This window comes from Spinacia oleracea, chromosome 5 (assembly GCF_020520425.1).
Source record: "Spinacia oleracea cultivar Varoflay chromosome 5, BTI_SOV_V1, whole genome shotgun sequence".
Classification (NCBI taxonomy): Eukaryota; Viridiplantae; Streptophyta; class Magnoliopsida; order Caryophyllales; family Amaranthaceae; genus Spinacia; species Spinacia oleracea.
Genome location: NC_079491.1, coordinates 125,691,204 through 125,717,827, shown reverse-complemented (window position 1 = coordinate 125,717,827; position 26,624 = coordinate 125,691,204). Strand labels below are relative to the sequence as shown.

The following is a 26,624-nucleotide window of genomic DNA, read 5'->3' as shown; positions in this document are numbered from 1 at the left end:
CCCAGCGCGCACTGCTGCTGCTCTCGCCCTTAGTCCGCGCGGGCACACACGAGTCGTGTGTGTGTTGCTCTTGTTCGTTCGTTCAATTTTTCGCCCAATCACATTTAATTCGTGGTTGTTCCGTGCTATAGGCCGGATTGGATAATTCTCTTTCTCCTTACCTATTCTATTTTAATTCCGTATTTTAAATTATATTATTATTATTATTGTTTTGAATAATTAAAATGCTGAGAATCGGTTGTAAACACCGTATTGTGATGACTTACATGTTTTGATTCTTGAGGCGTATTTTAATTATTAAAGCATGAATTTTCAGATTCATTTATTTAATAAGGACTTGATTTTTATGGTGTTAAATTGATTTTATTGAAGAATTAAAGTTAGGGTTTTTACCTAGACCTAAAAGGGTCAATTTATTAGATGAATGATTTAATTATGATAATCAATTATATTTTCAGATTTATAAAAAGGTTTAAATTGTCGATTTTTTTTGATTTTAAGGGTGGAAAAAGTATGTTTGCATACTAGGGAGTAGTTTTGCAAATTGTGACGATTAATTTATTAAAGAACGATTAAATTCTAATTATTGTCAAGGTTTTATATTTCATAAAGTTGCTGGAAATTTAATGAACATGGAAATAATTAAGGTTTCATTATTTTGATGATAGGAGGTGATTTCTACGTGAGTGATCGTGTTCGCAAAGTGGCCCCTACACTTAGGTATTCAAGGTACGTACAAGTCTAGGGCGACCACATTAACTGTCAAGGGACATTACGTGATTGTTTAATTGATGTGAACTATATTACGTGAACTTGGTGGATTTATATTTTATTTGGTGGACAATCATGTGAATTATTATTATTGGAATTATTGATTTGTTGATTGAACAAGCATGTTGGGACTATTGTGAGTATGGATTTCATTGCCAATCATGTTGTTCAATATTTATGCATGTAAGGTTTGTTTCACATGCAAGGGATGGATTATTTATTGTTATGCTATTGTACGGGATGTCTAGCATACTTTTTAGCCAATTATCCGTACCTCGTTGTACTATTTATTTTACCACATGTGAAGGGTTCACTCACGTAAGCCACCGCACATGTAGGGTTCAGTTGGGAATATTTTATAAGAAATGAATTAGGATTTGTCGTGCTAGGGCACAACCCTCATGTTAACATGCATGATGTGGAATCTCACCTTTTGTGAAAAGGAACATGGTAGTAATTTCAGTATGTCTTGATTTATTGATCACGAGTCCTAAAGGATTAAAATGAGTTTGTTTTGGTTGTCGTTTATTACGTGTATGTATGTTGTTTGAGTCTCGAGTTCACTATTAATAAAATATTAATAAACGTAAAGTGCAACCAGAACAAGCTTCAAAACTCTTGGAATGTATATACCTCGAGTATGAACAATGGGGGGAGACTTGCCGGAAAACTCGATCACCTACTAATGATACAAGACGTTGTTTCATTTAATTTATGCGCTGGAATTCCGTCGGTATGGTCCGATATTCATTATATTATTTATTATGGTGTTTGGTGTTTGGTGGGCTCCCAACACCCTTCCTTTTTGGAAACTTCTTTTGGCCCGTTCGAAGCTTATTCTAATTAAATTTTGAGTCAAGAGTCGAGTCAAGAGTCGAGTCTTGTATTCATGATTTGTTGTTATTTACTAAATGGCTTTTGCATGTGGATTAGTATTTCAGCGAGTGATGCATGTTTATCGTTTTATTTCACTCTAGCCTTGTAAGTACTCAGTTTTTGCTGACTACGTGCTTTATGTCTCTTGGTCATGACCTTCGCCTTAATGACACTATGATGATCCATCATTGCACTTGCATTGTTTGGGAGTAGATTAATTTAGCAAGTTTGTAGAACAAAGTACGATCGAAACCATGTAGCTTGGGATGGTTGAGAGTTGCATTCTTTTGTGCTTTGGAAACTATTTTAATATTTTAATCTCGTATTGCCTTTATGATTTAAATTATACTTTAATTATGTTTTGAGTTGTTGGATTTTCAATACTTTGGTTTTGGGCCGTTATGGTTCAAACTTGTAGGAGGCCTCAATAACTATTATTTAAGTTGGTTTGAAAGTTAGTTAACATTAAATTCCGCTGCGTAATTCTGGTACTAGCCTTAACCGTTATCACGGTGGAGGTAATGCTTTAGTAATTCCTTTATTTTTAAGTTGGAAAATAGTTTTATAAAAGCAAGGAATTATTAGGATTTTACACAAGTGTACTTGAAATCTGGTTGAGAGAATTTGATAAGCTTATCCTAGCTGGGAATTGCCCCGAAGACCTAAGGGTAAACAGTGATGTGTATTACCTTAGAGGCGAGGCTGATTTATGGTGGCAACGATGTGAGAATGCCTTTAGAGCCACACTTAACTTTGGGTGGGAAGCGTTTAAAACCGCGTTGAGAAACAAGTTTTACCCACCTTACCTGAAGAAGCAAAAGGCGCAGGAGTTCATCGAACTCAAAATGGAAGGTTTGTCAGTAACAGAGTACTATTCCAAGTTTATAGAGCTGTCTAGGTTTGCACCTGAAGTGGTGGCAACGGAAGAGCTTAGAGCTCAAAGGTTTGAGAATGGATTGACCATGGACTTACAGTTGTTGCTATCTGGAGAGACTTTTACCTCATTAGACACCCTGTACGGAAAAGCTTCTCACCTGTATGGGTTACAACAAAGGAAGAATGGAAGTGCTGAGAAAAGAAAGGATGTTGGGAACCCGAATCAGGGGAGTAACCAATAGAATCAAGGGAGTTTTAAGAAGAACAAAGGGAATGGGAATTTCCAGTTTAGGGGTAATAATGGTGGAAATCGCAGCAACTAAGGTGGTGGAAACCAGTCTGGAGGGGATGGAGTAAGGACCTACGACTGTAGGCGCTGTAACATGAATCACCCTGGAAAGGACTGTGACGGAAACCTAGTGACCTGTAGGTTCTGTCAGAAGTTAGGCCATAGAGAGTACGAATGCTATTCTAAGAATGGAAAGCCTAACCAAGGTAACCACCAGAACAATAATCGGAATAACCAGAACCGAAATGGAGGAAATGGAGGTGGAAACCAAAGGGGTTACCAAGGTGGTAACAATAGCAATGGAAATCACCAGAACCATGGAAATCCTGGGGGAAACCAACAGCAGAATGGGAACCAAAACAACATTGGAAACGCCAATGGAGGTGGCTATAACAAAGGAGTTGCCCAAGGGAAGTTGAATGTGATATTTAGGCAAGAAGCAGAAACTTCCTCTGACTTCATAGCTGGTACTTTTTCTATTAACTCCGTTTTAGTTAAAGTACTATTGATTCTGGTGCAACATATTCTTTTATCTCAGTAGACGTTTTGGGAAAATTAGGTTTGAAAGAGCCTGAAACAATTGAGTACCTATAGTCATACACTCATACCTACTGGTAGCGTAGTAAGGTGTACCAAAATCCATAGGGATGTGCCTTTGACCATAGCCAAGACCGTATTCCTATCTAACCTAATCGAGTTTGAGGTAGGAGAGCTAGATGTGATTCTAGGGATGGACTGGTTGGCCATGTTCAAAGCCAAAATAGATTGTGAGAAGCATAAGGTTCACTTGAGGTCTAGCTTAGGCAAAGTAGTGTCGTATCGTCGTTTTGGTAAGCCTAAGAACATAGGGATTATCACGGCAATGGAACTCGTGAAGCTAATCAGTAAAGGGAACCCAGTCTTCTTATGCAATGTGAGAAACCTAGAGCATTTGACCAAAGATCAACTTGAGGACATTGCGGTAGTAAGTGAATTCCTCGATGTGTCTCCGGAAGAGATCCCGGGGATGCCTCCCAATCGACCTATTGACTTCACCATAGACTTAGTGCCTAGAACCTCGCCTATCTCGAAAGCACCATATCGAACGGCTCCAACAGAAACAAATGAGTTAAAAGGCCAATTGGAGTATCTGTTAGAGAAAGGTTACATTAGGCCAAGCGCATCGCCTTGGGGAGCACCAGTCTTGTTTGTGAAAAAGAAGGATGGAAGTATGAGGCTCTGTATAGATTACAGGGAGCTCAATAAAGTCACGATCAAGAATAAGTACCCTTTACCTAGGATAGATGACCTATTTGACCAATTGAAAGGAGAAGGAATCTTTTCAAAGATCGATTTGCGCTCAGGTTATCATCAATTGAGAATCGCTGATCACGATATACCAAAGACCGCATTCAGGACTAGATACGGACATTATGAGTTCACCGTTATGCCTTTGGGGTTAACCAATGCACCTGCAATATTTATGGACTTAATGAACCGTGTGTTAGATGCTTTCTTGGACAAGTTTGTAGTGGTTTTCATAGATGACATCCTAGTGTATTCGAAGAGTGAACAGGATCACGCTGAGCACTTGAGATCTGTGATGAGTACGCTGAGAGATAACCAGTTGTATGCCAAGTTCTCAAAGTGTGAATTTTTGTTGGAAAAGGTTGAATTTTTGGGACATTGTGTGTCTAAAGAAGAAGTGGCAGTAGACCCTGCTAAGATCAAAGCTGTTAGTGAATGGCCTACACCCAAGAGTGTGACTGACATTCGAAGTTTTCTGGGATTAGCTGGTTACTATAGATGCTTTGTGCAAGACTTATCTAGGATAGCCAAGCCAATGAAAACCTTGATGAAGAAGGAAGCGAAGTTTGAATGGAATGACTAGCGTGAGGAGGCGTTCCAAGCTTTGAAGACGCGATTGACAAACGCGCCGGTGTTAACTTTGCCAGATGAGAGTGGTATTTAAGATGTATAAAGTGATGCCTCTAAGAATGGCTTAGGTTGTGTATTGATGCAGAATGAAAAGGTGATTGCGTATGCATCGAGGCAGTTGAAACCATATGAGTCCAATTACCCTACCCATAATTTAGAGCTAGCCGCCATAGTGTTTGCATTGAAGATATAGAGACACTATCTCTGTATGGTGTGACATGTAGGATATTCACGGATCATAAGAGTTTGAAGTACATTTTCACACAGAAGGATTTGAATATGCGTCAACGAAGGTGGTTGGAGTTAATCAAGGATTATGATCTGGACATTTAATACCATGAAGGAAAAGCCAATGTAGTTGCGGAAGGCTTGAGTAGGAAATCAAGTCATAGTGTGAATGCGTTAGTAGTTGCTAATCAGCTGTGTAAGGACATGCAACGATTGAATCTAGAAATAGTGAGTGGTGAATGTCTTGAGGGACTGATGAATGCCTTAACCATCCAGCCGTCGATATTTGATGAGATGAAGGAGAATCAGGCTGGTGATGTAAATTTGGAGCGAATCAAGGAAAAGATTACGCAAGGAAAGGAATTAGATTTCAAGATCCATGATGATGGAAGTTTGAGGTACAAAGGCAGGTGGTGCGTGCCTAAAAAATGTGGTGAATTGAAGGAGAAATTGATGAGAGAAGGGCATAATACGCCATACTATGTGCACCCGGGTGATGACAAGTTGTATAAGGATTTGAAGAAGATCTATTGGTGGACAAGAATGAAGAATGAAGTAGATGAATTTGTGGCTAGATGCCTGACTTGTCTGAAAGTCAAGATAGAACATAGGAGACCTCTGAAGGAAATAATGCCCTTGGTCCAAGTATGTATTTAATGTTAAGTCTAATAAATGCGGTTCAGTATTAATTAACAAGTTAATAATTCAGTGAGATCAAGTGAGCTGAATGCCTAGCTAGAGGCCGCTTCAGTTCAAGTGGAATTAATGATATTAATCCACAGCTTAATCTTGACTGAACCCGTAGGGTTACACAAATAGTACGTAAACGGATCAAGTATTTAATGTCATTAAATACTCCATCTATGGATATTCGGAATCGATAGATCTTGGTTTCAGTGGGAGCTGAGATCGTCAAAGGGAAACAATGAATACTTCGGAAACGATGATATTGCCGGAAACGGAAATATGGATCGTATCGGAAACATAAATATTATCCAAGTCGTAGATGTTGCCGGAAACGGAAACATGGTACGTATCGGAAAATATTATCGGAAATGGAAATATTGCCGGAATCTGAAATATTGCCGGAAACGGAAATATTGTCGGAATCGGAAAATAATTCCGGAAACGGAAATATTAAATATTTGTTCGAAACGGAAATTAATTCCGGAATCGAAAATATTAAATATTATTCGTATCGGAAATAAATTCCGGAATCGGGAAATTAATCGGAAGTGCGTCGTACGAATTAGCATCGGACGAGACTTGCTAGACGAAGGCCCAGCACGAAGCTAGGCCCGCGTCCAGCAAGCCAAGCGCCCAACAAAACGCTGCCAAAGCCTGGCCAGGCCCAGCGCAAGGCCAGGCCCAGCAAGGCCATCAAGGAGCTGGAATATACGTTTTGATGAAGCAGTCAGTGACTTTGGTTTCATCAAGAACGCAGACGAATCTTGTGTATACAAGAAGGTCAGTGGGAGAAAAATTGATTTTCTAGTATTATATGTCGACGACATATTACTTATCGGAAATGACATTCCTATGTTGAACTCTGTCAAGATTTGGCTTGGGAATTTTTTTTCGATGAAGGATCTAGGAGAAGCACATTACATACTGGGCATCAAGAATTACAGAGATAGATCTAAGAAGATGATTGGACTTAGTCAAAGCACTTATATCAATAAGGTGCTTGAAAGGTTCAAGATGGCAGACTCCAAGCGAGGCTACCTACCCATGTCTCATGGAATGACTCTAAGCAAGACTCAGTGCCCAAAAACACTTGATGAGCGTAGACGAATGAGTGGGATTCCATATCATCATTGATTGGTTCAATAATGTATGCTATGATATGTACACGCCCGGATGTTGCGTATGCACTCAGTGCTACGAGCAGATACCAGTCAGACCCAGGAGAGGCACATTGGACTGCTGCCAAGAACATTCTGAAGTACCTGAAAAGGCACAAAGATGATTTCCTGGTCTATGGTGAAGATGATGAATTAATTGTTAAAGGCTATACGGACGCAAGTTTCCAAACCGACAAAGATGATTTCAGATCACAGTCTGGGTTTGTCTTCTGCCTCAACGGAGGTGCAGTAAGCTGGAAAAGTGCTAAGCAAAGCACCATTGCGGATTCTACAACTAAAACGGAGTACATTGCTGCACATGAAGCAGCAAAGGAAGCTATATGCATGGTTAAGGAAGTTCATAGGTGAACTTGGTGTAGTCCCCTCCATCAAAGGACCAATAGCTCTGTATTGTGATAATAATGGAGCTATTGCACAGGAAAAGGAGCCTAGACACCACCAGAGAGTCAAGCATGTACTTCGTAGATTTCACCTTCTACGAGAGTTCGTTGAAAGAAAATAAGTCGAGATAAGCAAGATTGGAACTGATGACAACATCTCAGATCCATTGACTAAACCTCTGCCGCAGACGAAGCACAACTCGCACAGTGCAGCTATGGGAATCAAGCATGTTGGAGAATGGCTTTGATGTCCTTATTTAATGTTTCTAAGTTTTAGAGTTTAATACTTTGTAAAACATTATTGGTTAATCATTCACATTAATGAATACAATTCATTTTTCCATTTAATTTGTGGTTTATTAAATGATGAGTCCCTTCAATTTGACGATATATTCAAGATAGACTGTCAGGACCAGTCCTGTGACTAAGAAATGTCTATAAAGTGAACTTGAATGTCAAAAGTTGAAAATGGTCCCTGGTCGGAGTTTTCTATAAAGATGGACGCATAGAAAACGTTAGACGACTAGAATGCAAGATGACTAGTAGTTCTGTTTCTTGAACTATGTGAACATGGCAATGTCGTAATCATTTGCATAGATACTTACTTTGGGAAGACTAGTATCGGACAGACCTATGAAACTTTACTGTAAGAGATGAAAATATGTCATAAGTAAATTTCATTAAAATTATTAGACACTAATCCTCAATACCTGAGTGATTTGAGATTACTTGTTTGAGAACTGGTTACTTTGACGTTGTCAACCGTCGCACCGTAAAGGGAAACAATGAATTCCTAACGACTTGTTCTTGTTCGGTTCGGGCGCAGCTAGGGAGGGCACGCTACAAAGTGTATGCTCCTAAATTATGCTAAATGATTATGTGTAAATAATATGTTTCCTGGCATTAAGGTTTTTCCGCATGATTTATGTTTTGTCATATGTATCGGAGGTTTTAGTTTTTCGAACGCAAAATTTCGTAAATTTAAGATGTTAAATTAAATATTTGCGATTCTTGTTGATAAATCTTGAATTTTTGATTGACCTACTGTATATGTTTAACAAGTTTGAATGCCTAGCCTTGTTAATCATGCAATCTAATTTGTAATTATGATTAATTTGTTGAAAATTGGAATAATTTATAATTAATTTGATTTTCATAATTAGTTAATAATTTAATTAGATACCTATCATTAAAAACCACCATAAAAATTGTAAATTTGTGTTAAATTTAAAATTTTTATGACCTAGACTTGAATCCATGTTAATCGGAAATCAATTAATTAATAAATTTTCGATTTTTCGCCCTAAAATTATGAAATTAATATGATTTATTAATTTGTCATTAATTTTGAAAATAAATTTTTTAATTTTTATGCGATTCGCTCATATAACTTGCACACACAAAGTAATGGACGCTACGTGTTACCCTTAAGGGGTGTTGTATAGTGCGGGCATGCGACGACGAGCAAGGGAGCTCGTCGCCCATGTGGCACGAATGCAGCGAGCAAGGCTATGGTGCACGAGCATAAGGCAGCAGCCCTGCCTTGTGTCGTGTGCTATGTGCGATGGGTGAGTGGGCAAGGGCGAGAGTAAGGCAGCGACAGTCGCGTGTGGGCAGCAGGCGAGCTGCGCCACGACGCAACTGCCGCGGGCAACGTGCGAAGCATCGCGCGCAGCGAGCGCAAGCTCGCGTGCGACGAGCGCTACGCCCAGCGGCGAACGCTCGCGCGCAGCGAGCGCAAGCTCGCGTGCGTTGAGGGCAGGCGCGCACAGCGAGCCAGAGGCCAAGCATGCCTCGAGGCGCCTTGCGATGGTGTGCAGCGATGGATGCGACGCAGCACATAGGCTGCGCGCACATGGCCAGCGATGGCTGCGTGCGTGTGACCTATGGCTGTGCGTTGCGTGGTGATGTTGCGTACCTTGAGTTACAATTAGATCGTTTTAAAATTTTAATTTGAAATTTTCAGTTTATGTAATTTTAATTAATTTTAAAATTAATAATTTAAATTGTTTCTTGGATTTTAATTTTGAATATTATAATTATAATAAATTTCATTTATTCTAATTATTTTACTAAAATTAAAATCATGAATTAATTTAAATACGACTGAAAATAAATTAAATATGTGAATTCAATTATAAATTTATATGACCTTTAAATTTTAATTAAATTTGTATGTTTCCGGTTAGACTAGAAATACATTTTTATGTTTAAAATTAGTAAAGCATATGAATTTATTGGTTTAAGTGGGAGCCCTTTTAATCATAAACTCTTCATTAGGTCTACAAATCCTTAAGGTTAAAACAACTTGATTAGAATTAATAAGGACTGAATAATTTGTAGATTATTGGTGCCCTTGATTAATTGCTGCAAATGTTTATGTGATGCATAACGTGTTTTACTAACCAGCTATGTGGGCCATTCATGATAATGAATGGGTGAATGGTATATATTGTATATGTACTGTTTTGCAGGTTATGAAGTGACTAGTATGGCCCAAATAGGATAGAAAATATGGTATGCGTACCATTAATTTGAATGTAATTGGTCTAAAGTACCAAAATTGTTTTTCAATTCAAATATGGTCTGTGTACCATCAAATAGTTGTAATTAGTTTAATTATAGCTTATCCTATTTGAAGAAAATGGTGCCTCCCACGGAGATTTTCAAGACGGACTTTGAAGTTGAAGCTTCAAGATGAAGTCGGGCCATACTAGATCACATTTATCTTATGCATGCTTTAAGTTATTTATTGCTTTAAATATGTCTTAATTATGCATGAGATTGTGGCTTGATTATGTTGCATGATTAAGGATTTTAGTTCACTTAAAATCTAACCAACATAGTAAGAGCCTTAAGTTCCAAACTTAAAAAATTGAGTTAAAAGGTGCCATGCCAAAATATACACTTGCTTGGACATCCTTTACATCAATCTAGTAATAGTTTTCGCTCAGCGAGGTGTTACTTATTGGTCATAAAGGGGCAAGGTACACAAATAATTGTGAGTACATGTTAGTTTTGGTGAAACTCAACGATATAAGTAAGGGGTCCTTTTATGTCGTGGCAAAATGGATAGGTTTACCTAATAAGTTCTTAGACGTACCTATCAACCAAGAATAGTTTCTAGACTATTAGCAAAAGGTTTTTGCTTACCTAAAATGTTTTAGGATTGAGTCGACAAACTGTGCTTAATTCTTCAATGGTTTTAGGATCTTGGAATCATTTTATTCACACCTGCCGGAACACATAAAATCGAATAAAATGCTAATAACTTGTTTAAATTGCATGATTGCTTTAATTTTCAAGTTATTATTCATGATAAATGTTTAGACTTTGCATGCTTCAATATATGTTTTAATTATTATTTATAATTAAATATCTTGCACTGCAGTAAATCCTTTTAGAAAGGTAACAGTAAATTTCCTCGATTGATAGTGAATCCAAGAACGATTCACGGAAATGAGAGAAAGTGAGCAATTTAAAATGTACGTTTCTTATATCGACTTTTATGGTTGTTTTCGAATATCAAAATCGAATGGCAAACCGATTGGTGCTTGTGAATTCAAAATACAATGTAGTTTTGAGATTATAAAGCATTGAGTTTAAACACTCAGCTTTACCAATGGTTAACAACCTAATATCTTTGTTCATTTAATTCTCGAATGAGTCTAGTCCCTAGACATTCGAATAGATCGATTCTTAGAGAACTTTAGAAGCTTCTGGTAAGATCATCTAGTTGAAACAGAATATTCAACATAAATTAAATGGTAAGAACCTTGTTGAAGTGACATTGGACATGTCTAACAAAGTATAAAAGTCAACACAAAAGAATTCAACTCTTAAGACTATAAGAAAGGGTACAGGAAATAGGAAAACGAGGAACAAATGAAAGGAATTTACGATTCCGTTTCTACCTATAAGTTTATGTTTAAAGAGAAGTGACCTAGCAATCAAACTTCCTTGGTATCATATACATCTTGAGGTTCTTACTTCGGTAATAACTCAAACAATGGAAGCTAGGATACACTAATGACCTACAAGTAGGAAATGAAGCATGGCAATGCTACATTAGTTGTAGGGTCATCTAGTTTGTTTTAAGTCCTTTCAAAGGCTGGAACTTAATGGCTATTTTGTTCCATAATCAACATACCTAAATTTCTGTTTTCAAACACAGAAAGACTCACATTCAAGAAAAACAAAAACAATGTTTGTTTGTTTATTTGAATGAAATGGTCAATTACAGGTTGAGTCAATATGCTTGATTAAAACAAACAACTCTTTAAAGAACTTTACTAGGTTCAAATCAATCTCTTGATTTGAGTTCCACAAATCTTTGGCATTGTTACTTAGACCATATCAACAAGTTAACATTCACAAGCTCTATTTTAATGGACTTTTGAAAGTTGGTTGATTTCTAGATCAACTTAAGACAAGCTAGTCTTACTTGTTGAAAGTAACAAAGAATATGAACTATTGTTAGAACGCCTAGACGATAGAGTTCAAAGCTAAAGAAAGATTTTATGACTTTATTATTTCACATGGATTTGAGTGAATATAAATTTATTTACTCAAAGTGATATAAACTTGAATCTGTTTGGCTAGTCCAAAGATTCAGAAGTATAAAATCGACGTGGCAAAAAATCATAAAGATCTAGGTCAGATCATGTTGATGATTACTTAAGTCAAGAATGAACATCAATGATTGTGTGTTGTAATTTCACAATCTAGCTCCATAAGATATGGCATATCTAAGTTGGAACGATTGAAGTCAATTAGTACTTGATTCGATCAATGATGAATCATAAAGACTTTTCCTATAATTTCTAAATCAAAATGCTCAACTACCACCAAACTAAACCAAATTCGTCAAAGCTATTGAAAAGTAATTTCAGGATATCTTTTCGATAATATATATCTAAAGAGTTGCCAAACTCAGTGGGAGCTTAGTGTTTGTCATTCGACAAACTAAGGCCCAAGTATAGATATATGTTTCATTGTGATTTATTAAAATGAGACACAAGGGTATTGTTTCTACCACGAATTTTTGAGAACATAATGTTTGTTTGCTCGAAATAATGTCCTTTTGGAGATTCGTTTCCAAAATGACAAGTGGGAGAAAATGGACCTCGAAAGTCTTCGAGGCGAACAACAAACATAAACGGACATTCCGGAGGCTTTTCGAAGTGCTTCAGAAAATCCGAACTTATTCTTTAAGGACTTTAGAAGTGGCTTTAAAGAATAGACATCTCTTAGAAGACTTTACAAGTGCTTCAAGAGAAACAGAATATTCAAAGGACTTTCAAGTGGCTATTGATATTCTATTGTTTGATGTTCTACACCCAAGTAGGCATAGAGTTCAAGTCATTGAAACTATGAGATTCTTCTATTAGATAGTGAAGAATCATGGAGTTCAGGTCACTGAAGCTATGCGATTCTTCTATTAGATAGTAAAGAAACCTACAACTTGCAGTCAAACTATTATCATGTAGATTAATGAGTTTGTGACCTGTAAGAAAGCTATGACGAAACCCAGATTCCCTAAAAATGATTAGAGGCCATATATAGACTCAAATGTTTTAAATGGTTAGAGGCCATAAAACATACTCAATGTTTTGATGACAAAATTGAAATTTTGTTGATTTGCAAGAATAGTTTCACACCTATTGGTTGCAAGTTTGTTTTAAGGATAAAAACCATCAAACATGAAATTGTGTTCACACACAAAGCTAGATTTGTTGCTAAAGGTTACAAGCAAATTCACGGTGTGGATTGTGTTGAAACCTCATGCAAAATCGTAATGCTTAAGTCTATAATTCAAGTACTGATTGTATATTGGTACATATGGCAATTGGATGACAAAACATCTTCCTCAGTCAAATGTCGGAAGAAAACTATGTACATGGCATGTCATAGGATTTGTGGATCCAAATAATGCTTGAAATGAATGCTAGCTTAAGAAATCTATGTACAGATTTAAGCAAGCAATTGGGAATTGGTATAGTATTTTAGTGAAGCTAATAAGTATTTTAGTTTCATAAAATGTACATGACTCTTATAGATATATAAGAAGTTTAGTGGGAGTACGTAAAACTTAATTGGTCCTATGTGTATCACACACATATCTCTCTATTGTGAACTAACATTCAAATGCTAATGACTTAGATTTGAAATTATTCATCAATGATGGACCATGGCGAAACTTAGTACCACTAGTAGAAAAAACCCCTGTTGCAACCCCCTTGTTGCAGCGTACATGTGTTAATACGCTTCAACAACCAGTCGGTCAACGCGGGTCAAACCCTTTAAAGGGTTATTGCAGCGTACAATTTAATTGTTCCCTGCAAAAAAGTTTGTTGCAGCGTACATTTTAAAAGCCCGCTGCAATAGCTCGTTTTTGTTGCAGCGTACTTGTTAAAGCCCCCTGCAATAACCCGGGTAAAAAAAATTTCGCTGCAATATTCGTTGAAACTAATTCAAAACAAATTAAGCATCTCTCACTCTCAACTCCCTTCTTCTCCCTTAACTTTCCCTGCGTCATCCCCTCAAAAAAAAACCCTTTCTCTTCTTCGGTGGTTCTAGCCTCCTCGCCAGAGGCCACCTATTAGCTTGCTCGGCCGTTGGTTCCAAGGAAAAACTTAGCTTGCTCGCGCCGGTGGTTTCAAGAAAGAAAGTTGCTCGCGTCCTATTTTCCGTCAACCTCTTCGCCGCGGCTACCTGTCCCCTCTTTTAGGTTTGCTCGATTCGTTTACCTGATTTTTGTTTTAAGAATTAGGGTTTTAAAAATCAGATCCTAAAGTGACGCGCCAAATTTAGAAGCGAGAGAGAAAGAGATTTAATGGAAAAGGGAATTGGGGAAGAAAAGGGTTTGGGTTGGCGCAGAGATGCCCATCGTCTAACTCGAATAAATGCACATGAATTCGACACCGGGAAGAAATCCAGGTACAGTTTTTATCATCATTCTGCCTTTTGATTTCGATTCCAATTTCACAACTAGGTTTTGGTATTGTAGATGTCGAGTTGCAATTTCTAATCAATTGGAATTGCGGAACTTGATTTTGGTGGATTCATACATTTAATTTTTTTTGTTTGTTTGAGTCCTATTCTTGATGTGCGGAAAAGGAAGGCGGTTCGATTGAGCAAAGATGTCGACTCCAAACGTCGCCAAATTAACAATGGGTAAAATTTTCTCTTAAGCACCTTAATTTATGCACAATTTCAGTTTTCTTTGTTGTTGTTGTTGTTGCTGCGAATTTGAACATCATTAACTGGGTTTTTCCATTAAGTAATGATAAAGTGTGAGCTACTGTATAATTGAGTTGGTTATGCTTGTGAATTTGTTTGTTTTGATTGAATTTAAAGCCTTTTATGTGGGGGGGATTGGCAAAGGAACCATGGGTCAGCTTTTAATTGGGGATTCAGTTCATAGATTCGATTGTATGGTTTGGTTAATAGAGGATCTCATTTTCATGTGTTATTTTTCCTTTGCTAAGAAACTCCTGAGCAAAGATAATTACATGTTGCAACCAGTTACTGTGTAGAAAAGCAAGGAATTCTGGAAATCAAATATATAATTTTTTTTTGTAATTGGTTCCATTAGATAGTTGGATTTCATTGTTCTGCATTCTAATGCCAATCTTTTCCTCCATTTATGTGATATTTTTGTTTATTTGGTAGTCTGTGTATCATGAATGTAATCATTGTTTATTATAAGACGACTAGTAATTTGATTTCTTCCACAAGTATATTTGGTGTGGTCTTATTAGATGTGGGATTGGATAATGAAACATGAGCCGGTGGTTTCAAGAAAGAAAGTTGCTCGCGTCCTATTTTCCGTCAACCTCTTCGCCGCGGCTACCTGTCCCCTCTTTTAGGTTTGCTTGATTCGTTTACCTGATTTTTGTTTTAAGAATTAGGGTTTTTCAATTCGTTTTTAGGGTTCTTTGCGTTTGTTCAATTCTTTTTTAGGGTTTGTTCAATTCGTTTCTTCAATTCATTTTTTCAATTCGTTTTTAGGGTTCAATTCGTTTGTTCAATTCGTTTTTAGGGTTTGTTCAATTTGTTTTTACGGTTTGTTTAATTTGTTTGTTCAATTCGTTTGTCCAGTCACTGTAGCTAGGCCTAACATGGTAGGAGTATGTGAGAGACACTGACAAAATAAATCAATGTAACAATGCAACTATTTTCTATGCGCATCCTCTGCTAGATTTTCCTGTATATAGACTTAGTGAGGTAGTGTACAGTTGTTGTCACTGACTCATTGGTTTGGCTTAACTTCCCTTGCTTTATTCCAAATCATGTTTTGATGACGAGTTCTGGTCTTCCCGTTATGATTATATTTTGGCCTTCATCTCTGTTCCACATTACAAGATTTTTGCTTAAAAGACATCCTAATTTGAAAGTGTAACAATTTTTTTCATGAAAGTACTATTCTTAGAGGTCGTACCCAGTTATTCTCATAAAGTTGTGAGATCTCGGTAGAGTCCAAGAAGTCAATGATCTCTTTGCAACTACCATTTTTCCATATGATATGTAAGGTCGGTTATTAGTTTGTTGTAGTGTAGATTCCGGGTGATAATCATTCTTGCTTGTGAGTATAATTTTTAGGTCAGCATAGCTTCTTCATCCCTGAAAATAAATCATTCGTGATAGCCTCAATCTCAAAATAGTATAATCCCCCCCCCCATTTGTATATATGTTTTAAGTTTTTAACAGAAGATTGATTAGTTAATTCGGCTTTGGTAGGCTGTCGTTCATAGAGCTAAGAACTCAAAATATTCAGCTGATGAGGATATGGAGGAGACAGATGTTAAAGATCCAAATTTAAAGCAATCTCTGGAGTCTGCTACTTCTCAGATTAGCCAGCTAGCTCTTTCTAATAGTCCTACTGGTAAATCTTCACTGAATTCTATTGTGGGATCAGATACGGCCAATGCAGGTGTAGATATTGACTTTTTGACTTTTTATGTCTGTACATTGATGATCTGCATGCAGGTGTTGCCAATCTTGCAGCTGTTTTTCTGTTCCCGCTTTTCATAAATTATTTTCAGATGGGTGTCACTGGAGCAGCCACTGCCACCGTTGTGTCTCAGTATGCACTTTCTTCCTGAAGTCTGTTAGTCGGCTTTCTTTTAACTATATTGGTAATCATGCTGCTTGTTTGTGCTCCAGATACATAGGTAGCTTCTTGATGATTTGGTTTCTTAGCAAGAGAGTAATATTATTACCTCCAAAATTTGGAGATCTGAAGTTTGGGGTCTATTTAAAATCTGGTGAGTGTCAGAGAAATGTTTATGGTTATTTTCTGTTTTTGATTCTTTATCCAACACATTGATTTTAATAACCTTCTACTTAATAATCACCATTACAAACTTCTTAAATTAGTCTGCTTAAGTGGCCATTGTTTGTACCTACTTAAAGTGTTACTCGTACATGTTTGGATTGCCGTCTGTTTCCTTATGTTTACCTTTTTTCCAGGTGGATTTCTGATTGGAAGAACTGTGGCTGTTTTGATAACTATGACGATTGGGACCTCGATGGCTGCTCGTCAAGGTCCTCTAGCTATGGCTGCTCATCAAATCTGTATGCAAGTGTGGTTGGCTGTCTCTCTTTTAACTGATGGATTGGCCGCATCTGGTCAGGTATGAGCTTTCATCTAACTAGGAGGTTCGATATCCAGGCTATAGGTTTTTCAGGCATCTAGACTACCTCTATTCTACAGTGCTTGTCCATTATGATTTATGATTATCACAAAAGTTGAAGATTGTGAATAATGTGTGGGTTTTAACCAAATAGGAAAAGCTTCTTGGATTAATAAGCATTTGTTGTTGTCCAAAGATCCTGATTTGTGAACAATAAACCAAATAGGAAAAGCTACATATTTTCTCAGAGTATTACACTTATTACATGTTTAATATGAATAGTTTTAACTTTCTAACACTCATTCCAATCTACTTATGCAAATTTAAGGCTTGTTTGGTCGTTATAGGTCATATTAGGCTAAAATGAGGCTTTTTTGCTCCCAAATATGAAATAAAGAACCTTAGGACTCATTTTAAACATATTAAATGTTTTATATGATTAGTTTTAACTTTACAAGACTTAATCCAATCTATTTATGCACATTCATGACTTCTTTGGCCGTTATAGGTCATATTTAGGCTAAAATGACATTTTCGCTCCCAACTTTGATCTAACGAACTTAAAAACTAATTTCAAACTTATTACATGATTCATATGATTATTTTTAACTTTTTAAGACTCAATCCTATCTATTATGCACATTTGAGACTTGTTTGGTCGTTATAGGTCCCAACTATGAACCAAAGAACCTAAGGACTCATTTTAAACTTACTAAATGTTTTATATGCTTATTTTTAACTTTCTAGGACTCATTCCAATCCATTTATGCACATTTAAGGCTCATTGTGTCGTTATGGGTCATATTTAGGCTAAAATGACATTTTCGCTCCCAACTTTGAACTTAAGAACCTAATGACTCATTTTAAACTTATTATATGATAAATATGCTTAGTTTTAAGTTTCTAAGACTTATTCTAATCTACTTATACCCATTTAATGCTTGTTTGATCGTTATAGGTCATATTTAGGATAAAATAAGGCATTTTCGATCCCAACTTTAAAATAAAGAACCTAAGGACTTATTTTAAACTTATTACATGTTTAATATGCTTAGTTTTAAGTTTCTAAGACTTATTCTAACTACTTATACACATTTAAGGCTTGTTTGGTCGTTATATGACATATTTAGGCTAAAATGACATTTTCGCTCCCAACTATGAACCAAAGAACCTAAGGACTCATTTTAAACTTACTAAATGTTTTATATGCTTATTTTTAACTTTCTAGGACTCATTCCAATCCATTTATGCACATTTAAGGCTCATTGTGTCGTTTTAGGTCATATTTAGGCTAAAATGACATTTTCGCTCCCAACTTTGAACTTAAGAACCTAAGGACTCATTTTTAAATTATTATATGATTAATAAGCTTAGTTTTGAGTTTCTAGGACTTATTCTAATCTACTTATACCCATTTAATGCTTGTTTGATCGTTCTAGGTCATATCTAGGCTAAAATAAGGCATTTTTGCTCCCAACTTTAAAATAAAGAACCTAAGGACTCATTTAAAACTTATTAAATGTTTAATATGCATAATTTTAACGATCTAAGACTCGTTCCAATCTATTTATGCACCTATAGGCTCATTGGGTCGTTATAGGTCATATTTAGGCTAAAATGAGCATTTTCTCTCCCAAATTTGAAATAAAGAACCTAAGGACTCATTTTAAACCTTTTAAATGATTAATATACTTAGCTTTAAGTTTCCAAGACTCGTTCCAATCTATTTATGCACATTTAAGGTTCATTGGGTCGTTATAGGTCTTATTTAGGCTGGATTGACATTTTCGCTCCCAACTTTGAACTAAAGAACCTAATGACTCATTTTAAACTTTTTACATGTTTAATATGCATAGTTTTAACTTTCTAAGACTCATTCGAATCTATTAATGCACATTTAAGGCTCATTGGTTCGTTATAGGTCATATTTAGGCTAAAATGATATTTTCGCTCCCAAATTTGAACTCAAGAACCTAAGGACTTATTTTAAACTTTGTACATGATTAATATGCTTAGTTTGAAGTTTCCAAGACTTATTCCAATCTATTTATGCACATTTAAGGTTTGTTTGGTCGTTATTGGCCATATTTAGGCTAAAATGAGTATTTTCTCTCCCAAATTTGAAATAAAGAACCTAAGGACTCATTTTAAACCTTTTAAATGATTAATATACTTAGCTTTAAGTTTCCAAGACTCGTTCCAATCTATTTATGCACATTTAAGGTTCATTGGGTCGTTATAGGTCTTATTTAGGCTGGATTGACATTTTCGCTCCCAACTTTGAACTAAAGAACCTAATGACTCATTTTAAACTTTTTACATGTTTAATATGCATAGTTTTAACTTTCTAAGACTCATTCCAATCTATTTACGCACATTTAAGGCTCATTGGGTCGTTATAGGTTTTATTTAGGCTAAAATGACATTTTCGCTCCCAAATTTGAGCTACATAACCTAAGAATTCATTTTATACCTTTTACATGATTAATATGCTTAGCTTTAAGTTTCCAAGACTATTAGGACATTGTTATTAGTTGCTTGAATGTTAAAGTGTGATATTTAATTTGAATTTAATCTAATGCTTAGTTGAAATTTCTGTTTTTGTAAAGGTCTACACTCCGAGGAATGCGCCTATACTAGTGAGGAAATTGATGTGGTTAGTGAGCAACGGGCTAAGTGTTTTACCCGCAAGTATTTACTATTGGCTTGAGCGCGCTTGATCGAGGTGGTTTAGTTGTTATAGAACAATCGTTTCCATTAAAATGTATGCGTACATTGAAATTGGAACGTATATTTGAATGTAGTACGTGCACTTTGGTTTTGGGATATATATATATGTATACAAAACACCAGTTATTATTTTTTATATTTGTTCTACAGGTTGCGATATTTTATTTATTGTTGTTGACAGGTTCCTATATTTGGTGCAAGACACCCTAGGTATAGATAAATAAAACTAAAATTTTCCCGCCAAAAGCACAGCTTTGTTGCAGGGGGCATATACTTGTTCGCTGCAACAAGTGTGTAAAATTAGGCAAAAATCAAGACTTGTTGCAGCGTACAAAATGATGTACGCTGCAACAGACTGGTTTGTTGCAGCGGGCTTTTATTTGTACGCTGCAACAAACTGGTTTGTTGCAGCAGCGTACAAATAAAAGCCCGCTGCAACAAACCAGTCTGTTGCAGCGTACATCATTTTGTACGCTGCAACAAGTCTTGAATTTTGCCTAATTTTACACACTTGTTGCAGCGTACATGCAAATGTACGCTGCAAAAAAGTACTTTTCGCCGCGTACATTGTACGCTGCAACAAGTCAATACTTGTTGCAGGCCCCCCAGTTGCAGCATACGATGTACGCTGCAACAGGGGTCTAAAAGCCCGCTGCAACAAGGGTTTTTTCTACTAGTGTACATACTGGGTATTAAGATCTATTTACAAAGATCTTATATTAATGTTTTGGATTAAGTAATGGCATTTACTAAATCAAACACGAAAGACTTTATTGGAGATATTCGACCCATGTGAATAAATCTAAGTAAAGAATGTTTGAACTATGTATAAGCATTTACTAAGTTAAACATCAAAGGATCTAGATGAGATTCTTAACCTATATTATATGTCAAAGAATTTAGCTGGATTCAGTATCTACTGAAATTAAATGAGCTAAAGTTACATGAACAGAATTCAATTAGGAATTATTCTGCAAAAGAATTTATCATGTGTGATATAATATGAGGATCGCCAAAAATGTATCGTATGTCTTTAGGCATGACGAACATATATCAATCTCTATTGATCTAAGTGAAGATCAACTAGATTGAGATCAAGAATACTTATGGTACTTGAAAAAGTACATAGGAATAGTTCTTGATTCAAGGAAATAAAGATATGCTAAATATTGATGCTACACGCATAAACACTGGCAAAGGATCAAGCAAGACCCTTTGGAGTTAACCATTGATAAGGACGAGCTATAGAGCATCGTGTTTTAAAATGGCAACATGGATTGGAGACCATGAGTTGTTGTGTGGGAAATTAAATATTAATTTCTATGTTCTAAGATACAGCTGGAAAGTCTTCCACATATCTGTGAACTGCTTGGATAAGTAAATCCAAACAAAGCATCACTGGCAACCTATACAGTTGAAGTAAAAGTACTTATTGCCTAAGAAGCAATTAAACAGGGTTGTTTATGTTAAATAGTTCTTTATTGAATTTGGGTAGATCACATGTCTGCTGACTTGATGGTTCTTCATTGCAAAATGCGTAGAACCACTCTTGTAGCTAGAAAGAATAAATCACAAACTAAACACACTCAAAAGATCTTATCATCCTATCTCGAAAAGATATTCGATGAAAAGGATATTAGGATTGGCAAAGCATAATAACTAAACCTATGCAACAAGTGAGAAGCAACACTCACATTGCAGCATTGGAAATCAAGCATAGCTTTGAATTCCATGAACTGTTTTAGAAGATGGGTTTGAGGCCCATGGTTGCAAAACATTGGGGTTGAACATTTATCATATATGAAATGAATTTTCATATTCCATTTAATCTTGGTTTAGTATTAAATGATGAGTCCCTTCAAATTGACGAAATATTCAAGATAGACTGTCAGGACCAGTCATGTGACTAAGAAATGTCTATCAAGTGAACTTGAATGTCAAAGGTTGAAAATGGTCCCTGGTCGGAGTTTTCTATAAAGATGGACGCATAGAAAATGTTAGACGACTAGAATGCAAGATGACTAGTAGTTCTGTTTCTTGAACTATGTGGACATGGCAATGTCATAATCATTTGCATAGATACTTACTTTGGGAAGACTAGTAACGGACAAACCTATGAAACTTTACTGTAAGAGATGAAAATCTGTCATAAGTAAATTTCATTAAAATTATTAGACACTAAATCCTCAATACCTGAGTGATTTGAGATTACTTGTTTGAGAACTGGTTACTTTGACGTTGACCAACCGTCGCACCGTAAAAGGAGGCTATAAAGGCAACGCTCAGGTAATCACCTATCAAACGAAGTCTAATCTCAAGATCGCAAGATTGGGATTGTCCTCCCATAAATCGGGATGAGATGCTTAAAAGTTGTACAAGGCCACTCGGAGAGCTAGAAACTGTGAAATGCATGGCCGTGCTCGGATGAATCATAGGCTATGATTATCTGTTTATTTGATCAGTTGAACTCTGAAACCGAGAAACACCTCTGGACATAATAAAGATGACAACTCTTACCTTATGTTCAAGAGCAAGCATCGAGCGACAAAGGAATTAGGAAATGCACACTTGTCCCTAAGGACAAGTGGGAGACTGAAGGAAATAATTCCCTTGGTCCAAGTATGCATTCAATGATAAGTCTAATAAATGCGGTTCAGTATTAATTAACAAGTTAATAATTCAGTGAGATCAAGTGAGCTGAATGCCTAGCTAGAGGCCGCTTCAGTTCAAGTGGAATTAATGATATTAATCCACAGCTTACTCTTGACTGAACCCGTAGGGTCACACAAATAGTACGTAAATGGATCAAGTATTTAATGGCATTAAATACTCTATCTATGGATATTCGGAATCGACGGATCTTGGTTTCAGTGGGAGCTGAGATCGTCACAAGCAAGAAATGAATACTCCGGAAACGATGATATTGCCGGAAACGGAAATATGGATCGTATCGGAAATATAAATATTATCCAAGTCGTAGATGTTGCCGGAAACGGAAACATGGTACGTATCGGAAAATATTATCGGAAATGGAAATATTGCCGGAATCAGAAATATTGCCAGAAACGGAAATATTGCCGGAATCGGAAATATTATCGGAATCGGAAAATAGTTCGGGAAACGGAAATATTAAATATTTGTTCGAAACGGAAATTAATTCCGGAATCGGAAATATTAAATATTGTTTGTATCGGAAATGAATTCCGGAACCGGGAATTTAATCGGAAGCGTATCGTACGAATAAGCATTTGACGAGGCCTGCCGGACAAAGGCCCAGCACGAAGCCAGGCCATGGCCCAACAAGAAAAGACGCGCGCCAACGCCCAGCCCAAGGCAGCGCTAGGCCCACCGCAAGGCAGGCCCAGTGCGCCAAGGCAAGGCTGCCCAGCGTGGGCTGCGTGGGCCGAGCGCACGCGTGCGGGCGCCCTCGTGGCTCCGTGTGTGTGTGTTTGTGTCCATTCACAATTCCTAAATCTATTAGGATTTGGTGTGTGATTAAATTCCTATTCTTATTAGGATTATTTAATTAATTAGAGTCCTTGTAGGATTCTAAGTTTAATTAAATCGTATCCTACTAGGATTCAAATTCCCTTTCCAAACCTCTATAAATAAGGGCCTAGGGTCATAATTTATAAACACACGATTGAAGTATTCAAAAGGGTAAGTTTTGAAAGAAAAATAAGCCAAACACTTGCAAACACTTAACCGAATTTCCTAGTAACCTTAAGGGCGATTCTAGTTGGTCTAACTTGAGGCGGATCCGGACGTACTGTGGACTATCTACGGAGGGACGACATTTGGAGTCCTAAAGACTTGTTCTTGTTTGGTTCGGGCGCAGCTAGGGAGTGCACGCTACAAAGTGTATGCTCCTAAATTATGCTAAATGATTATGTGTAAATAATATGTTTCCTGGAATTAAGGTTTTTCCGCATGATTTATGTTTTGTCATATGTATCATAACCTATCACAGTAAGCTGGAAAAGTGCTAAGCAAAGCACCATTGCGGATTCTACAACTAAAGCGGAGTACATTGCTACACATGAAGCAGCAAAGGAAGCTATATGCGTGGCTAAGGAAGTTCATAGGTGAACTTGGTGTAGTCCCCTCCATTAAAGGACCAATACCTCTGTATTGTGATAATAATGGAGCTATTGCACAGGAAAAGGAGCCTAGACACCACCAGAGAGTCAAGCATGTACTTCGTAGATTTCACCTTCTACGAGAGTTCGTTGAAAGAAAAGAAGTCGAGATAAGCAAGATTGGAACTGATGACAACATCTCAGATCCATTGACTAAACCTCTGCCGCAGACGAAGCACAACTCGCACAGTGCAGCTATGGGAATCAAGCATGTTGGAGAATGGCTTTGATGTCCTTATTTAATGTTTCAAAGTTTTAGAGTTTAATACTTTGTAAAACATTATTGGTTAATCATTCACAATAAATGAATAGAATTCATTTTTCGATTTAATTTGTGGTTTATTAAATGATGAGTCCCTTCAATATGACAAAATATTCAAGATAGACTGTCAGGACCAGTCCTGTGACTAAGAAATGTCTATCAAGTGAACTTGAATGTCAAAAGTTGAAAATGGTCCCTGGTCGGAGTCTTCTATAAAGATGGACGCATAGAAAATGTCAGACGACTAGAATGCAAGATGACTAGTAGTTCTGTTTCTTGAACTATGTGGACATGGCAATGTTGTAATCATTTGAATAGATACTTACTTTGGGAAGACTAGTATCGGACAGACCTATGAAAATTTACTGTAAGAGATGAAAATCTGTCATAAGTAAATTTCATTAAAATTATTAGACACTAATCCTCAATACCTGAGTGATTTGAGATTACTTGTTTGAGAACTGCTTACTTTGACGTTGTCAACCGTCGCACCATAAAAGGAGGCTATAAAGGCAACACTCAGATAATCACCTATCAAACGAAGTCTAATCTCAAGATTGGGATTGTCCTCCCATAAATCGGGATGAGATGCTAAAAGTTGTACAAGGCCACTCGGAGACTTAGAAACTGTAAAAATGCATGGCCGTGCTCAGATGAATCATAGGCTATGATTATCTGTTTATTTGATCAGTTGAACTCTGAAATCGAGAAACACCTCTGGACATAATAAGGATGACAACTATTACCTTATGTTCAAGAGCAAGCATCGAGTGACAAAGAAATTGGGAAATGCATACTTGTCCCTAAGGACAAGTGGGAGACTGAAGGAAATAATGCCCTTGGTCCAAGTATGGATTTAATGTTAAGTATAATAAATGCGGTTCAGTATTAATTAACAAGTTAATAATTCAGTGAGATCAAGTGAGCTGAATGCCTAGCTAGAGGCCGCTTCAGTTCAAGTGGAATTAATGATATTAATCCACAGCTTACTCTTGACTGAACCCGTAGGGTCACACAAATAGTACGTAAACGGATCAAGTATTTAATGGCATTTAATACTCCATCTATGGATATTCAGAATCGACGGATCTTGGTTTCAGTGGGAGCTAAGATTGTCAAAGGCAACAATGAATACTCCGGAAACGGTGATATTGTCGGAAACGGAAATATGGATCGTATCGGAAATATAAGTATTATCCACGTCGTAGATGTTGCCGGAAACGGAAACATGGTACGTATCGGAAAATATTATCGGAAATGGAAATATTGCCGGAATCTAAAATATTGCCGGAAACGGAAATATTGCCGGAATCGGAAATATTATTGGAAATCGGAAAATAATTCCGGAAACGGAAATATTGAATATTTGTTCGAAACGAAAATTAATTCCGGAATCGGAAATGTTAAATATTGTTCGTATCGGAAATGAATTCCGGAATCGGGAAATTAATCGGAAGCCCGTCGTACTAATTAGCATCGGACGAGACTTGCTAGACGAAGGCCCAGCACGAAGCCAGGCCCGTGTCCAGCAAGCCAAGCGCGCCAACACAAGGCATCCAAGGCCACGCCAGGCCCAGCGCAAGGCCAGGCCCAGCAGGCCAAGGCGCGCGCACGGGTGGGCTGCGAGCTGCGCTGCTCGCGTGGGCTGCGAGGCTCGCGTGGGCCGCAAGGCTTGCGCGGGCTGAGCACCTGCAAGGGCGTGGCTCGTGTGCGTTTGTGTTCGATACAAATCCTAAATCTAATGGTTTCGCTCAATGATTAATTCCTAATTCTAATGGATAGAATTAGTTAAAAAGAGTTTTAATAAAATTCTAATTAAGTTAATTAGTATCCTAATAGGATTCCAATTCTATAAATATGTGGCCTAGGTTCACAATTTAAGGACGAGTTTCAAGTATTCAGAGTGACATTTTGAGAGAAAAATTCAGTCACATTGTTGCCCATATTAGCCGAAAATTCCTAGTACCTTATGGGCGATTCTAGTTGGTCAATCTTAAGGCAGATCCGGACGTGCTGTGGACTTTCTACGGAGGGGCGACACTTGGAGTCCTAAAGACTTGTTCTTGTTCGCTTCGGGCGCAGCTAGGGAGGGCACGCTACAAAGTGTATGCATTCTATACTAATTATTTGATTATGTGCAATTAATTTGAATCCTGGCATATAGGTTTTTCCGCATGATTTATGTTGTTCATATGTATCATAACCTAACAACCTCAAGGAAAGGTCCAACCTTTGGAGATTCCGAGTTGGAAATGGGACTGTATTTCAATGGACTTTGTCACTTGTTTGCCCAAGTAAAAAACCGGAAATGATACAATTTGGGTTGTGGTAGATAGGTTGACCAAGTCGGCAGTGTTTATACCAATGAAGGAAACCTGGAAAAAGGAACAACTTTCCAAGGCTTACATTAAGAATGTTGTGAGACTACATGGAGTTCCTAAGGATATCGTATCAGATAGGGATTCAAGGTTTCTTTCGAATTTCTGGAAAAGTGTGCAGAAGAACTTTGGTACGACATTGAAAATGAGTACAACATTCCATCCAGCCACAGATGGACAAACTGAGAGAACCATTCAAACCCTTGAGGACATGCTTCGAGCATGCGTCATCGATTTCCAAGGAGGTTAGGAAGATAGCCTGGATTTGATTGAGT

The 26,624-nt window shown here is 37.1% G+C and overlaps 1 protein-coding gene across 1 annotated transcript; it reads left to right on the top strand.

Moving 5' to 3' along the window:
- The first annotated feature begins 14,806 nt into the window (after positions 1-14,806).
- LOC130461844 (protein DETOXIFICATION 45, chloroplastic-like) lies at positions 14,807-19,560 on the top strand. Its single transcript, XM_056830081.1, has 6 exons — positions 14,807-15,073; positions 15,945-16,089; positions 16,194-16,290; positions 16,371-16,471; positions 16,677-16,840; positions 19,450-19,560. The coding sequence occupies exons 2-6, from the start codon at positions 15,993-15,995 to the stop codon at positions 19,558-19,560; spliced, it is 570 nt and encodes a 189-aa protein (XP_056686059.1). The 5' UTR covers positions 14,807-15,073; positions 15,945-15,992.
- The last annotated feature ends 7,064 nt before the right edge of the window (positions 19,561-26,624 follow it).